Source organism: Ipomoea nil, unplaced genomic scaffold (genome assembly GCF_001879475.1).
Source record: "Ipomoea nil cultivar Tokyo-kokei standard unplaced genomic scaffold, Asagao_1.1 scaffold2283, whole genome shotgun sequence".
NCBI lineage: Eukaryota > Viridiplantae > Streptophyta > Magnoliopsida > Solanales > Convolvulaceae > Ipomoea > Ipomoea nil.
Genome location: NW_017618711.1, coordinates 2779104 through 2796253, shown reverse-complemented (window position 1 = coordinate 2796253; position 17150 = coordinate 2779104). Strand labels below are relative to the sequence as shown.

Sequence of the window (17150 nt, the reverse complement as noted above, 5' to 3'; positions counted from 1 at the left end):
AGATGAATCAGTCTTGCCATAGCTTGATTGCATCTCAGTTGCAGATAATAATTTGCAGAGAGAGAATGAGTGGTTTTTTTTTTTCTTTCAGACAAAATCTAGGGTTTCACTTGTATACGAGTGAACATAGAAGGATAAAACATGAATGCACTAAATTTCTAAAGATACCCTCTAGTTCAAGTGCTTTTGCACAAATTAAACAACTTAATAGATGTTTTTTTTTTTTAATTTTTTAAATTTATTTTAAATGAATAGTCAAATAACCTAATTTGATAATTGATAACCAATTTTGATATTTTGTAATACTCGAAAAATGATTTTTGTGTCGCCCATACATTAACACTGAGGTCTTTTCTATGTCAGGTTGTGGGGAGTGGTTTGATCACCCTCCTGTTTCCTTGTAAGTTGTCTTCATCATAGTTTAATGAATTAAGTTTGATTTCTAAAAAAAAAAATTATGTTTAACATATTCTTTTATTATTATTTTGAAGAAAATAGGTTAAACTTTATCTTATATACAAGATTCAAGATATCGATCTATATCATTCAATGACAAGATTATTGATATAGTTGATTATTCTTGTTGCAACATAAATTATATTGTACTTTTAATTTGTTACAACATATATTATATTGGAGTACAATATGAGTTGCATAAAACGCTCCAATCAAAATCGGTCGGAGCTCCTTTCTTCTGTCTTTTCCCCTCTCTAAAATCCGTTTGCTGATACCGCCCAGCGATTGACACCCGCGCTCTCTCCCTTCCAATTCTCTCTCTACAGACAGATACATACATACATCTCTATATCCCAAGAGATTTCGGAAATTTCGTTTTCTTTTATACAAAGTCTCGAAATTATTCACCGTTGATTTTTTTCTACGCGTTCTTCTCTTTCAACAGGTATGATCTGTAGGTATCATTTTTTTTTTTTTTTAGTTTTTTATTTGTGTGAATGTGATTATAGACTTGTTCAGATATAGTTTACATGTGTACATATCTATCGACATTGGTGTTTGAGGAGTGGTTTTAGGGTTTTTTATTTTTAATTTTTTAATTTTTTTATGATGTTAAGATCAGCAAGCCGAGTCGTCGCTAGGGTTTTGATGTTCTTCTGACTCATTTTTGGGACTTATTTACAACTACATTTATCTGAAAATAATAAATTAGTAACCTTAATTTAATTGGCCTTTGGGATTTTGCTCCTTTCTCTTTCATCTTAGTGCTTATATGGATAGCTGCCCAAGTAGTTATGCAGTAATGTTTTTGAAGGGTTTAATCTGAGAGAGGTGGAGTGGGTTGGTATTTCATGGGCCAAGTGATTGAAACTTTGTTATGTCTACAGTAGTTTCTTTTTTTTTTTTTTGAAGTAAATTTGTAGCCTTTATGATATTGTTGAGCTCTTGTGAAGTTGGAAAAGTGAATAATAAATTATCCTGGAGTCTTAACATATAAAACATGTTTTGGTTTTCTCTGAGGTTGCTATGAATGTGGATTTTCATGGTTACCAGTTCTTTTGTTTTAAGCACAATTTGTAAAATCCTCCTAATTGCCTGTAGGCTTATTATTCTTTTGGTTTATTTAAACATTATTAAACTGTGCATGACCTATTATGTGGAATGTTGTATATACTTCTTGTAATCGAGATACAGATAACCGTTTCTCTTCACAGATTGCTGTTGGAAAATTTTGAAGGTTGCTCTATGCCCTATGTTAGTGGGAGTAAAGAGTTGGATCATTCCTTAGGTTTCTACATCTTTGAACAGCTGTTCATACTTTTAAGAATACTGATATGATTTCTCAGATATCAGTAGGTGAAAATGTTTGTTATTTCAAGGAAACTTCATCATCTATGGATCCTAATAGTGCAATTGTAAAATTATCAGCCTCTGTTCAATCATCTGAACCATTTAGTGAGATAGATGACAAGTTGTCTGAGAGCATGGTTACACCTAATGTTTCAGGAACTGACGTTCTTGTTACTGCCTTTGATGATGTAAATACAGCTGAGCTGTCTGAACAGAAGCATGAAAAAAGAAGTGGCATCCCTAAAGCTGATGATGCATCAGAAAGAAAATGTCCTGACATTGTATGCATGGATCCACCAAGGAGGAGTGCGCGCAAAAGCTTACTGCTCCAGAATCAAGTCAACCCATCTATAAGAAATGCTGGGAGAACAGCAGCTAAAAGAGGAACACTGGATATTAATAATTTGAACATCATACGCCGGAAAAGAACTAGTTCTAGAAAGCCAACTCGATCATCAGTTTGGACATCATTGGGGAATGATATACAAACTTCTGAACATGGTGAAGGGGCTGAGGTAGTTAAAAGTGATCAAAGGAAATCAAGAAGAGCAAAACGGGGTCAGAAAAGTGAAAAGCACGATAATAATCAGGCAGTGCAAAACTTACAAACGTCAATGGCAAAGAATCGCATTTGCTTGAAAGTTAAATTTGGTCAACGTTCTCTTATGGATGTTCTTCCACTTATTGAAAATGGCAATGGAACATATTCATCCACCAGTAAAGAACCAGTAAGAGTTCCAGAAAGCATTTGTGATCAGTTTGAAGATGAGATGAATAAAATAACAGGGTTAAATGGGATCAATGCAAGCTTGGATAGTTCTTTTACATCGTCTGACGCTTCTGTTACAAACATGGGCCCAGCTGGCAAGAACGTTGATGAAAGTCCAACTGAAAAATATTTGGAGAGTCATAATGAGTCACCTACACTCGCAGAGGTTGGTAAATTGGGAACACCAGTTGATGACAGGTGCTCAAATCCTGGAACTTCCCCTGATTCAGAAGTTATCAATCTTATTCCTGATGCTCATATCAGTTTAAAAGGTCTAGACAACTTGCATGGCTTAATGTCAACCCAAGCAAGTGGTGCTTCTGAAGATTTTGCAAGTTTTGGTATAGTAGAGAATTGCCATATAAAAGGAAAGAAAAAAGATAGGCTTGTCAAGACAGCTGATTGCAGTGTAAAAGCTACTTTCCCTAGTTCAGAAATTATTAACAATGAACAACCATTGGGGCAATTCACGCTGGGAGAATTCATTGGTGATGGCTCTTATTCTGATCGGGCTGATACTTATATTTTAACCACATCCAAAAATGCATCTGGGAGTGTATCTAGCACTGAGTTGTGTCCTGGGGAACCAGAACCTTTATCTAAAGTGGATGACTTTGGAGGGTCCTCTGCTTCTCCCATGCTTGAACATAGTGTGGTGGTAAATCTTTGTTCTAGCCTTGATACTCATTCACCAGATTTGCAGATGCCTGAGAAATCACTTTCTTCTACTGAGAAGCTCAAACCTTCAAAAAGGGGAAAGTCCAAGTGGGTAGGAAAGAACCAGTCAGAAATCGTCAATTCATCAAGTAGAGCAAATTCATCTAAAACAAAGGTTAACAAGGGTAAAAAATCTGGCAAGTGTGAAGTAAAGAATAAGCCTCATGGTGTTCAGGGTCTTACTGAATTGGGAAATGATCCAGAACCAGGTAAAAACTTCCAGGCTTGATGATATGCTGCTCTCAGTGACTTCTCCTAACCCTCTCCCCACATTTCTTCAGTAGAGGCACTTAAGTAATATATTTTTTCCTGCCGTCATGAAGATGTAATTTATCGTGAATTAATGTTGTAGAAAACCAAACATCATCTCAGCTTGGACAAATTGGCTCTGGTATCAAAATCTCATGTTTAGGGACATCAAATCAAACTGAAGGTCACACAGAATCTATGTCACTAAGGAATGCTTGGGTGCAGTGTGATGATTGCCAGAAATGGAGGCGCATACCAGCTGTACTTGCTGATCAAATTGAAGAAACAAACTGCAAATGGTATGTAACTTCGCATCTCTATACTAAGTAATTTCAACTGATTGTTTAATGGTATTTCTCTTTGAAGCTCATTTGGTTAAATAGGGCTTCAGCTTTTCCTTTCACATGTTCAGAAATTTAGTTTTGACCTTTGTTTTTTTAGGAAAAAAGGGTCAAACTGCCCCTTAAGTCGAACAGAAGCAGCCCGCTAAGTAAAAAAAAAAAAGAAGCTCCAGCCCCTAAACTAGCAAAAAAGGTTCAATTGAGTTCTAATGTAACATGATTAGCAGGTTAATGCTAATGTGGCTGACACGTCTTGTTTTTTTTATTTTTTTATTTTTTATTTCAATACAGCTCATGGCTGTCTCCTTTCACAGACAGCCGTGGCTGTCCGACAACAGCAACAGCTGTCCCAAAAGGACGGCCGTGGCTGTCATCTACTTCAATAATCTGAAACTAAGGTGGCGACCATGGCCTGTGGCTGTTTGACGACAGCCACAGCTGTCCCAAAAAGATGGCCATGGCTGTCATCTACTTCAATAATCTCAAACTTTGGTGGTGACCATGGCCACCGTCTTCACATCAGATTCCCTGAGAGGAGGAGATAGAGGGTCTGAAACAAAGGTGGCGGCCATGGCCGCCTTCGTTTCAGACCCTCATCTCCCTCTGAAATGAGGGTGGCTGCCACGGCCATAGCCCTCGTTTCAGATGTTCCAGATCTGGACCTCATCTTTGAGGTCCAGATTTGGAAGACAGCCACTGCTGTCTGTGAAAGGAGACAGCTGGTGGATGTATTAATAAAAAAAGAAAAAAATTAAAAACAAAAACAAAAATTCATAAAAAATGATACATTTTAGCCACATAAGCATTGACCTTCTAAGCTGGTTACATTAGAACTCAATTGAACTTTTTTGCCGGTTTAAGTTAAAAAAAAAAAAAAAATTACTTAGGGGGCTTAGTTGCACTATCCGTTTGACTTAGGAGGCCAATTTGACCCTTATGCCCTTTTTTTGAAGAGGGGTGGGGGTGGTATAAGAAGATTTATGGTAAGAGGGAGACAAATTACAGTGTGATGGACAATAAGTCCTCTGAAGTATATCAATGCATTTTGATATTTGATCTGCTACAAACCTTGATATGTTTACTATTTATATCTGTTACATCATTAAAATTATGGTTATAGGAAATTGACTGCAAGATAATTATAAAAGGAAAATGCTCAATGTAAAAGGAATGAGACAAAGAGCTTGTTATATTTGGTCAATTTCCTTTAGAGTACAATAGTGAGTATTTGAACAATACACAAGTACCTACAAGGCTAGGATCAAACTATTTATACAAGAAGTTTAATGGCTCATTTATTAATGCGCCGCATGACCCTGACGTTTCCTGAACGAAGTGGCCCATAACAGTTGTAACGGCTGTTGGTAGGCGCTATTTCTCTGACCCCATGCTCCAGCCCAACTCCTTCTCAGGTCGACCCTTCTAGGCTGACCCCGGGGTCGGCATCCTTGGTCCAGATTTTGAGTTTCTTGGGTTTAAAATCCTTGGGCCGGGTCTAATATATCCATCAAAAGTAATTTGATTCTCAGGTTAGTTTAAAGAGTTAGTTGCATTATCATGGCAGGTTTGGATAAAAAATCCACTATGTTATCTTGGCCAGTTCTCACCTGATATATGGTACCAATTGGCAGGCTCTGATCAAAGAGCTGACATACTTTCTGCCTTTGAATACCCACAGGCTGCTAGGGGGTTTTCCATATAAGATAGATTTACTGTATCCATTGGGATGTAAGGTTGTTTATTCTCATTTTTGTTTTGCACTATTGTATGGAGTTAGATCTTCTGAACCATTTAAATTTTTTTATTAAATAACTAAATAAAAAAAATAAAAATTAATTTCTTTTTAGAATGTTACCTTTTGAAAAGTGTATCCAAACCCGTGAAAGCCACATGAGTTAATGTAATTTTCTTTGGATTCATTTAGGTTATCTTACTCTCCATTTCCAAAGCTTAATAAAAATTCCTAAAAGTTGCATTTTTACCAAATATCTTCTAACAATTTAATTGGATTGTTCTTAAATCTTTTATTTTTGTTATTATTATTATTATTATTATTATTATTATTATTATTAAACGTTCTTTTCCTTATTTTATATTCTTCTATAAAAGAGATGACGTCAAGGTCTTATTTGGTCTTGTTTTTGCGTTAAGAGATACATTATAAATCTTCCTTAGAAGATTGACAAGCAACCAAACCAACAAACTAATTGTCAAAATCTGTTATGCAAAATTTGTATTTCAAAAGTTCAACTTTATACTTTACTTAGAACTTTGAATTGCTGGTTCAATAAAAAGAATATATATTTATATAATAGTATTTTTTGAAGTTTCTCTAGATCTTTTGGTGTTAACTGTTAAGTGTCCCTTGTTGCAATGTTAGTTCATTTCATTTTTTTCCTTCCACTATTGCCCCCACACTTCCTGTTTGCTGGCAATAGAACTTTTCTTTCCCTTTCCCCTTGCCCCCAAAGAAAGAAAGAAAAAGAAAGATAAAGGTCGGCCTTTGGTTATTCATTAAATTTGAGAAATCATCAGAACAGAAACTTCTTTTGAGTTCATACACCAGAACCTGCTGAAGCTTATATGGAGTGTGTTCAAGCCTTTACAAAGTTGCAATATAGAAGACCATTAATATATGAGAAGTGTGCCATCTCAACTAATTTAATATCTGTAACCATAGCTTCATTAGTTATCAGATTTTTGTGCCATGGTTGAGGATAGTTATCCATTATGTATTTTCTCCCAAATTAATGCTGCTGATATTAATTTTTCATTGTGCTGAAGCAAAATGAAATATGCACTGGAAAATTTTAATTTACACTGCATATGGGGAGTATTACTGCACCCTTTTTTTTTTTTTTTTTTTTTTTTTTTTTTTTTTTTTTTTTTTTTTTTGTTCTTATCATTTCCCTATCCTATTGATGTTAAAGGATTTGTAAGGATAACATGGATAAAGACTTTGCTGATTGTTCAATTCCTCAAGAGAAGTCAAATTCAGCAATCAATGCTGAGCTTGAAATATCTGATGTCTCAGGAGATGAGGATGCTTCTCATGCTTCCCTCAATCATAATTGTTCAGGAAAGAAGTCTACAGGTATTTGTTAATTATGGTAACTGTATTTTCTCAGAGCATTATTTCGATGACTAAGCAGATTTCCACTTCATTATTTATATGGACTGCAGTTGATCAGAGCTCATCATGGACATTGATCAAGTCGAACTTGTTTCTGCAGCGTGCCCACAAATCTCAGACCATTGACGAGGTTAATGATTAATCAACTTTACATAGTTTCTGATATTATTTTCTTGGGGTGATACATCTGCCTTTTGGTTTTATATGTTTTTGAACTGCAATTATTCATTTACTTCGGAATTTACGGTATTATGGATGCTGAACTATAAATATTTTTGAATGATTGAATAGATAAGAAATATAGCTCCATGTAAATGTTGCCATGTGTGTTTGAATATTATATTTTTATTTAGTAATTTGGGATTTGGTCGAAAAGTAAATGTTGCCTACTTCTAGGGGGTGTTTGGTTCAAGGGATGTTTTGAGGTAATGTAACATTCCTAAGAATCTTACATAACCTAAGAATGTGGGGGTATGTTATTCAATGAATGTTACCAAAAATGAACTAAAAACGAAGTGTGGGAATCTCACATTCCTGAGGTTACATGAGATAAGCTAAAGCAAATGAACCCCCCCACCCCCACCCCCAGAGTATTACCTAAGAATGTGGGGGTTTTATATGTTTTTTTTTTTTTTCCTTTCATTCAGGTACTTTTGTTAGGATTAATGACTAAGAACACATTACAGTTGACGTGGTCATTTTAGTAGTGTTACAGAAGTTCATTTGGCTAAAACATTACCTCTCCATTTTTGGGCTGGGAATGTGTTGGAGATGGAGCTAAGTGAGAGGGTTAATGAATATGTGCACCATTGGATCTAGCTGCAAAATAGGAATTTTCATGGTTCTTACTTTAGGTTACAGAACACATTTATTTTCTTAAAATGGTTTTTTGTTTTCTTTTATTCCTGCTAGGTCATGGTTTGCCATTGCAAGCCACCTTCTGATGGCCAAATGGGCTGTGGAGATGGATGCCTGAATCGAATGCTTAATATTGAGTGTGTTCAAGGGACATGTCCATGCGGAGAACTCTGTTCAAATCAACAGGTTCATAAAATTTCAAGGAAATTATTTGCTTCTTATCTTCAAGGAAGTCAACACAATCCCTGTTTGTTTCTGCTTGCAGTTCCAGAAGCGGAATTATGCTAAATTGAAATGGTTTAAATGTGGTAAGAAGGGATATGGCCTACAATTGCTTGAAGATGTGTCTGAAGGACGGTTTCTAATTGAATATGTTGGAGAGGTAGACATGCTTTTTCTACAAATCTGCATGATGTTTTGTTACAATTAAGCAAAGTATTGATGGACTTAATGCATATGGATTTCTTTTAGTAAATACTTATTTCTAAATCTTACTGACCTTTTTACTATTTTACATTTTACATTTTTTTCCATTTGAGGGACATTTTAGGTTTATCATCTTCAAGAAAAGATTTTCCTAAAAATTTTTGGGAAGATGACTGAGATGTCAAATTGGGAATGGAGGGTTTATTTTGTTTGCCAAAGAAACCAGAATATCAAAATTGTCACCCTACATTGTATAATTTTTCCTTGTTGCCTCCTTTTTTGTTCAATAATTAGGGGCCAATATTCAAGTTCAACAACATTTGAATTTGTGAAAACTTAATCTGTCAAACTTCTTTCTTAATTCTGTATGAGGAGTCCCATTCCAGTATACTGAATTTTCTTTACCATTTTGAAATTTTGACTTTCCAGTGGGCATATGCACTGTATAAGTATTTACTTTCCTCTGACATGATATTGCTCATGTGCCATAAATTCTGTCTTTCTAGGTGCTTGGTATGCAAGCCTATGAGGGGCGGCAACGTGAGTACGCATCGAAGGGTCATAGACATTTCTACTTCATGACACTTAATGGTAGTGAGGTATTGCAGATTGAAATGGGTGTTCAGCTATCAGAACTTGCTAGTTGCTACGTTCATTAGCTTTTCTAGATATATTATGATTTGATTGTATAACCTGTTAATTATTTCCTATCTTGAAAAAAATAATATTACCTGTCCCATTTATTCGATGATCAAACCGACATTTCTTTTTTCACTTGTTCTCTTCAACATCTCTTATAATTTTCAAATTTGACTTTTTGTGTTTAGTAGAGCTTTTAATGTAGTTTCTAAATATATAAATTTTATTTAATAATACTAAATTAAATAATAAAAACAGTTCAATTGTAAGTAACTTGAGTTAACCCTTGTTGACCATACTGGACACAAAATGGAACGTAGTAACTGATGATATTAATGTGTTTAGTTTGTTGGTGCACTTAGACATGTAATTTTAAATCTCTAATTTCTTTTAGTAAATACATATTTATCTTTTGTCTAGTTTACTTCAGTATTTTGTTAATGTTGCCTAATGTGCTGCATGCTTCACATTTCAGGTAATTGATGCATGTGCCAAAGGGAATTTGGGTCGTTTCATAAACCATAGCTGTGATCCTAATTGCAGTACTGAGAAGGTGCATAAACTTTTTAATGAAGTACATGGTTAAGAATTTTCCACTTTGTCTAGTAACAGTCTTTTAATATAACCTGAAAAGGGTAATGAAGTGTTGCTTTGCTCTTTTGGTCTTCCTGTTGAGAACTACTATCTAGAAAAATTCTAGGAGTTAAGGAATACTAGAAGTTGTGAAATACTAATGTTCGAATGATTAGTATGTTTATACCTAGCTCACGAAGACTATGAGACTAAGGGTCATTTTTATGTATATAAATAGGTGCTTATGCTCATTTCACATGCATTACATTAATATATAACTTCTCTTCTTTTCCCTTTCTTTTAATTCTCCATGGTATCACCAGGTTCTTGTGGCCTGGTTATTTTCAATTTTTTTTTTCCTGAAAAGAACAATGGATGAACAGTACTTGGCTGTTCATCTCAACCACATGGTTATTTTCAATTTTAATTCTTCAGTGAGCTGATTTCCTACAATTGAAGCTGCCAAACATCTTAGGATACCAGGTGAGCCTAGGCAATTCTGTCATCCACCCGAATACCCGCATGTGCCACCACCTTCTACCACACTCATTGTCATGCGCCTGTGTGATGACATCTTCAGTAGGGAAGCAACTACTGTTAAAATTGTCCAGATCCCTTTTCTGGCAGCTTCTAGCCCTAGTGATGAAGTTTGAGGGTTTTATAATAAGAATGACTTTTGATGAAGATTATGTGTCGAGCATTAATGTTCTAGATTCTACTACTACACCAACGGCCATTCTAGATTCTGTTAGTACACTTACCATCATGTTTGTCCCTAATCATTCCAGAGTGAAAGTTATTGTTGCTGAAAAACTAGCCAGGTCACAAAATTATCAATCTTGGTTTGCTGTTGTTGAATTATGGTTTATGGGCCAAGGAGTAGTTAACTGCCTGAACAAAATGGTAGATAATGTAACAGAAACTAAAAGGCAATTTGTGGAAGGATTGATGCCCAACTATTTAGTTTGTAATGGTAGTCTCTCTTTCCAGTTTTGGTGCATCTTTTCATACCATTCAAACACATGATGTATACATGTGAGCAGTTAAAATCTATCAAGCCTTATAAATTAATCAAGGCAATGAGAGAAACAATTCAATGATAATGTTAGGAATCACTATGCTTTTGCTAATCTCAGAATTATTTGATATGGTATTGTGACTATTGGTAACTTACCTTTCTTTTATTTACTGAAACAGTGGATGGTGAATGGAGAAGTTTGTATTGGACTTTTTGCTTTAAGGGACATTAAGAAGGTACAGTTGCCTTCTTTTAGTAGCTGATTAATATTCACTTTTATTTGATGTCACTTCGTTGACTACAGGTTTTCTAAAGCACTGACACTTCATTTTTGGTTAATTTGTATGAATCTATAGCATGGTCTACAATATCTCGTTGTAGCTGATTAATTTTCACTCATGTGTAATGGTCACTTCATAATCATTCACCATACAAGACATTGTAAACCTGAGTTCTTTAGGCCTTAAAAGAAGGCTTCTTGGATTTTTTTCAGTTTCTATGCTGATTTCTGATGAATAATGAACTCTCGTAAGAACATAGTTCACATTAATAGAAGGATCTATGGTTTCTCCATATGTGGTCTGAAGTATTCTTGCAATGTATGAGAAGGATAAGACTGGCTATACATACATTTTTCAGTTCTAGATTTTTTTTTTTTTTTTTTTTTTTTTTTTTTCTCCTTTTAACTCAGTAGCCCTTTATAAAAAACAAAAGGAGAAAAAAAAGAAAAAGAAAAAAGAATAGAGCACAAGAACATTGTTTTTCTAAATGCTTATAATATTAAGTGCTTATGGTTTGGACTTTTCTAATCAGGGTGAAGAGGTGACGTTTGATTATAATTATGTACGGGTCTTTGGTGCTGCTGCCAAAAGATGTGTGTGCGGTTCTCCTCAGTGTCGGGGTTACATAGGTGGTGATACCCTAAATGCTGAAGTAATTGTTCAGGATGATTCGGATGATGAATATCCCGAGCCTGTTGTGGTATGTGAAGACGTAGACATGCATGATGAATTAAACTACATTAAATCATCAGCAAATTCTTTCAGTGGTCTAGAAATGAGAACTGTGGATGAAGCTTCCGAATACAATGACATACTTGTTGGGCATGGTTCTGTGCACACACCATGCTCCGTCAAAACGAAAAATGGGGATATTACTTGTCCAGAAAGTTTTGAGACCAACAAATCTGCTGCTGCCATTGAGTGCTTGAATACTACTTTGAGAAGTGGAGAGTTGCTGGATTCATCAGCCTCTTCTGCTGTGAGAGTGGAAACTTCTGTCACTTTGGAGGGTTCAGGAGGATTGCAGTTCTCTGGAGCTAAAGAAGAGGGGTCAGAGGGTGAAAAAGTTGTAGAAAATTCCGTGTCTCCTGTGGAGTTGGAGGTGACTTCTTCACCTGCAACTCTTAGCAAGCCATTGAAAAAATCAAAATCTGGTTGTGTAGGAGGTAAGGCTGAAGGCACAAAGTCTTGTCCTCTTGTGAAAGCTTCTCGACTTTCATCTTCAGTGAAGAAGGCTAAATCTAAGAGTACCAAAGCACCACTAGAGATAGGTAATAGGTCAAAATTGCCAGAACATAAAGTCAAGAAACCTCCAGAAGGCTCGTTAAATGCCCGTTTTGAAGCAGGTAAATGACATTTTTCTTGTTTTAATTCTTTTCTTTTTCTTTCTGTTTGGTGAATTTGTTTTTTATTGAGGTATGCTTGCTCCTTGGTGTAACCAATTATATTTCATCACGCAGTTGAAGAAAAGCTCAATGAGTTACTAGATCCTGAAGGAGGAATAAGTAAACGCAAAGTAAGTTGTTCTTGGTTTTTAGTTGATTGATGGCACACTTGTTATTCTTTGTAGATTTTAGCTGATTGATTTTGCATTTGTAATTTGTGAGATTTATTTATTGGAAGGGCGTTCATGTCCTTGATTCTTTATTCTTTGCTTTGTATCCATATCTAGTTTTCCAAAAATAAAAAATAAAACACAATTTCGTTTACTGATCTGAAATGATGGTTGAATATTACTGTCACTAGGTGTGCCAATTTAACCGTTTCTAAGATTAATTAATTATTTATTGAATACTTTAAACAGGATGCATCAAGGTGCTACCTGAAGCTTCTCCTATTGACTGCTGCGTCAGGGGGTAGTGGCAATAGTGAAACAATTCAGAGGTACGAAAAGGCTAAACATTTTAATCTTTCCTGCTATGAAGCTACAACATTTGGAGTTGTATATATTATCTTTTACATTAAGTGATTGATGTTACCCATAATTTCCAGCAACCGAGAGCTCTCTATGATCCTTGATGCACTCTTGAAGACAAAATCACGGACAGTTTTGGTCGATATTATCAATAAGAATGGTATTATTTTTGGGATTTTGTTGTGTCCAACAGTTATTTCATCATATAAGGTATTTTGTAGTTGAGAAGTATAACCTAACTTTTGGTTGATGGTTGCTAGGTTTGCAGATGTTGCACAATATAATGAAAAGATACAGAAGGGAATTCAATAAGATTCCAATCCTCAGAAAGCTGCTTAAGGTGATCTAAACTAGAAGTAGTATATAACTTGTACAGTTCCGCCTTTTCTCACCATCTGGGAATCTTATTCCTAAAATCTTAAAAATGTCATCACTAGCTGTTACTTGAAGGCAACAAGCCTTGGTATAAACTAACATATTTCAGATGAGGTTGCTTAAAAGATTATCTCATCCAACATGGCCTTTGTTGGCAGCCTAATACGTGTATGTATATGTTATCACTAGTTGTCATTAATAAGGCATCATGTAACAATAAAAAAAGGCAACAACTCTTGGTATTCATTAGTTTATTTCAGATAAGATTGTGTCAAAAGTTGAAAGGTTGCCTCATCCAACTGTCATTTCTTTATATTTCTGTATGCTTTCCATTTATTTCATTTTCTTCCATCACAAGGTGATAATGCTACTGCTCCTATTGTTCCATTAGATGAACATTCATTTCATTTTATAAGGTACTGAAAGTTAAATGTTCTAAGTTAAATCTCCGTGATACATATAAATTTTTTAAAATTAATGGGCATTCCTTTCAATTCAAATGTACCATGCACTTTCAGAGTAATATCCACTCTTCTCCTGGAACTTCTGAATGCTGATTAGAAATTAACTACAATATTGTCATTCTGAAGTTCTGGGGAAAGTGTGGTATGTGCTGTATTGTAATATGCTTTTGTAGATGTTGACATACTTTTAACATTTTACTGATTTGCACAAAATCTGATTCTTTATTTTGTATATTGGATAAATGTTTTAATTAGGCAAAATCACAATGGGGTTTCTGTTGTTCAGGTACTGGAATATCTGGCAATGAGAGAGATCCTTGCATTTGAACACATTAATGGGGGACCCTCTCGACCTGGAGTGGAGAGGTTGGTGATTTATTGCATTTTCCTTTTCTTCAAATGATGCTGTTTTCCTAGTCCGATACTCTGTTTCTTTCTAATATTTTTAGATACCACATATGGGCATGATATTTGTGTAAAATACTTTGCAGTTGCCAGTAAACTTTTGATTGTGAATACGTATATTCTGCAACCTAATCAGTGCGAAGCTTTCCATACTATTTATTGGAAGAAATTCATATGATATTCATTAATTTGTTTCTATTGCTTGAACTGAATTGGATCTAACTATTCTCCAGTTATCATTTTAATGATTGAATGTGCACACCTCTCGCGTCTGTGGGTTCTTTTTTATTGTGATTTCATACTTATGTTATCTAATTTCTCACATGGTTTTTATATCCATGTACAAGAAGTCAAGAAGAAAAACTTGGAAACATGAATGGTTGCATTTCTCATTCTCAAATGGGTTCTTATTCAATATAAGAATCTATAAATGAAATAGTCTTCTCCTGGTATTTGGTGAACATACATAAGCAGTTAAGCACATAGTTACCTTCCCATTCACTGAATTTATTACTTCAATCTAGGAAGTAGAAGTTTGGATATCTGGTGAGGAGACTTTTTTTCCTACACTTGTTTCTTCCTCATCATTGTATGGTTAATTTTATTGATGTAGTTTTTTACCTCACTTATATCTGAATACACTATGTTGATCAAATTCTCTGGAAATTGATACTCCTTTGCTTATCTCTGTGGCGAATGCATTTCTCAGTTTTTAATCATCTCTGCAATATAGTTTTACACTTCTATTTCAAAGGTAAGCAGTGTTTCTGAAACTCTAATATTTTTTTACAGCTTCAGAGACTCAATTTTAACATTGACAGAGCACATAGACAAACAGGTAATAATCCTTTTGAGCAATTTGCTATGTTTTGTTTCTACTGGATTATAGAATGAATTTCATTGTATTCTTGTGGTGCATTCAGCAACATATACATCTATGGTTATTATTGAGATAAAAGGATTTATTCTTATTTCTGTGCACTGAAGTATGGCACTCTATGTAGGATGAAAGTGTGCTTGAATTATACAAAGAAACTGTTAAATATATGGAGCTAGATTATTTGGTGGGGTCGACATTCCTGTTGGATGTAATACCATGAAGTAGGAAATTAGTCATAGATTAGAAAATAATATATGGTATGGTATTGTATTGTTACACGCTATAAGTCTTCTAATATAAAGATCCAAAGCTGAGTCATTCTCTTTGGCTCCTTCCCCTTTAACCGATTCTAGGGTAGCAATTCCTGATGTAAACTGTTGAAATCAAGGGATTGAAGGCCTTGGCTTGTATTCATACATGCTTTATCATCCTGGGCCACATAATGGGCTAAACTTAGGTTAGTGGTAGGGTTTGTATATTTCAATATGAACAACTCCAGAATTGATGTGCCTTGGAATCGTGGATGATATCTAACCGTGCTTTCATAGCTATCAAATTGTGTCCATATCAAATAATATCATTGCCTGCTTTAATCTTTTAGCTATTTCCTATTTCCTATTATTTGGACTGAATTTATGTGGGGAGTGTCAGTAGTTGACAAGAAGTATTTTTGTTTGCCAGGTTCATCAAATTGCAAGAAGCTTTAGAGATAGGTGGATACCCAGAGCTCTCAGAAAAGGTTGCTTCATGGACAAGGATGATGGGAGGACAGCGTTTCACTCCCATTCGACAGTTGGATCCAACACAGCAGATGCTTGTGCAGTAGATGGCTCAACTGTATCATGCTCTGGTCTTGGGGTATCTAATGGGACAAAGACTCGTAAACGTAAAAGTCGATGGGATCAAGAGGCTGAACCAAAAGATGATTGCGAACAGGACAAAGATGACGCCCCTCCTCCTGGATATGAATTTCCTCCTGGCTTTTCAGCCCCCATAAATAATCCCAAAGAACTTTGCACCTCAAAGCCAGTTACGGGACATTGCCAGCAGACGTTCATTTCACATTTGCCAGTCTCATTTGGAATCCCGTTTAACGTGGTGCAGCAATTTGGAACACCACAAATTGGAACCTCAGAAGTCTGGGCTGTTGCTCCAGGCATACCCTTCCAGCCCTTCCCTCCATTGCCTACATGCTCCCGTGGCAGAATGGACAACGTTCCTCCTCTTCCTAGTCCTCAGCTCTCACATCAACCTGCTCAAACGCCTCCTCCTCAGTGTCATAAGATTGATCCAATGGCTTCTGCTTCTACTACTACTAATAACCAGAAGCTGAATCAGCCTTCACAAAACTGTTTTCAAGAGTATCCGTGTCACACACAAAACCCCACTGGAAGAACATCTGGAGCAAACCTGCCACCTGAGGTTGCAACGGGAGAACAGAGTCATCAGCGACCTAATGGCTCTTTTAACTTGGGAAGGAGATACTTTAGGCAGCAAAAGTGGAGTGGCTCAAAACCACCTCCTCCGTGGCTCCGAATGAGAAATGGTTGGGGATATGCAGGAAACAATCCGAAAAACGTGATGTGCAATGTAGGAGTAGGAAGTGTGGCAACTGATTTTAGGAGTTCTCATGGCCCAGAGGATGTTGGCATGGTGAGGGAGGAGGGTTCAGGGACAGGGCCAACATTTTCTCAAAATTAGCCTTGATTTTCTATAGGAAATCTATGGAGGCTCAGCAAATTATTATTATCTAGTGGTCCTATGTACTTTTAACAATTTTTTTGCGACACAAGTAGCCAAAAATGAAAATTTCCTCCTTTCTCTAGATTTGATTCATTTGTAGATGTAGGACCAATAGTTACTGTGGTTATCCTTGTGCAGACAAATTCATGTTCAGACTTCAGACCTCAAAGAGGTAAAGATTTATTGATTGGAAATTGAAATGAAAAATGTCAAAATTGATTCAGTTACACCAGTTGTCTCTGGATTACCATTTTCTTTCAACTCTCTACGCCCTGCAAGAGAATGAATCTATGGAGTAATACTACACATCTACTTTTTATTTTATTTTTTTTACTTCTTATTTAACATGCTCTGATTCAAATGGATCATGAAAGTTGTTTATGGTCTATGATTATAGCTGAAATTTTGGCAATAGCCAACATGAGTGCATGAAGCAAATAATGATTTATTGGACAACCTTGCAATCATCTAATAGTGACATCAATAATTGACAAACCTACATCTTTAATCTTTTTGCAACACTATCGAAAATTTAATCCATCGATCTTTTACTACTGT

The 17150-nt window shown here is 35.6% G+C and overlaps 1 protein-coding gene across 2 annotated transcripts; it reads left to right on the top strand.

Annotated features, from left to right (window-relative positions):
• The first annotated feature begins 653 nt into the window (after positions 1-653).
• LOC109151314 (histone-lysine N-methyltransferase ASHH2-like) lies at positions 654-16819 on the top strand. 2 transcript variants are annotated; one of them, XM_019299270.1, is made up of 19 exons: positions 654-901; positions 1671-3501; positions 3645-3840; positions 6813-6976; positions 7066-7145; positions 7928-8059; positions 8139-8255; positions 8806-8898; positions 9414-9491; positions 10709-10765; positions 11343-12156; positions 12271-12326; positions 12615-12694; positions 12803-12885; positions 12986-13065; positions 13851-13930; positions 14762-14807; positions 15531-16145; positions 16188-16819. In XM_019299270.1, exons 2-19 carry the CDS (start codon positions 1791-1793, stop codon positions 16548-16550), a joined length of 4845 nt encoding a protein of 1614 aa, XP_019154815.1. In that variant the 5' UTR covers positions 654-901; positions 1671-1790; the 3' UTR covers positions 16551-16819. The 2 variants fall into 2 exon arrangements, with proteins under 2 accessions (XP_019154815.1, XP_019154814.1); XM_019299269.1 differs by having other exon boundaries at positions 15531-16819.
• Positions 16820-17150: the final 331 nt, after the last annotated feature.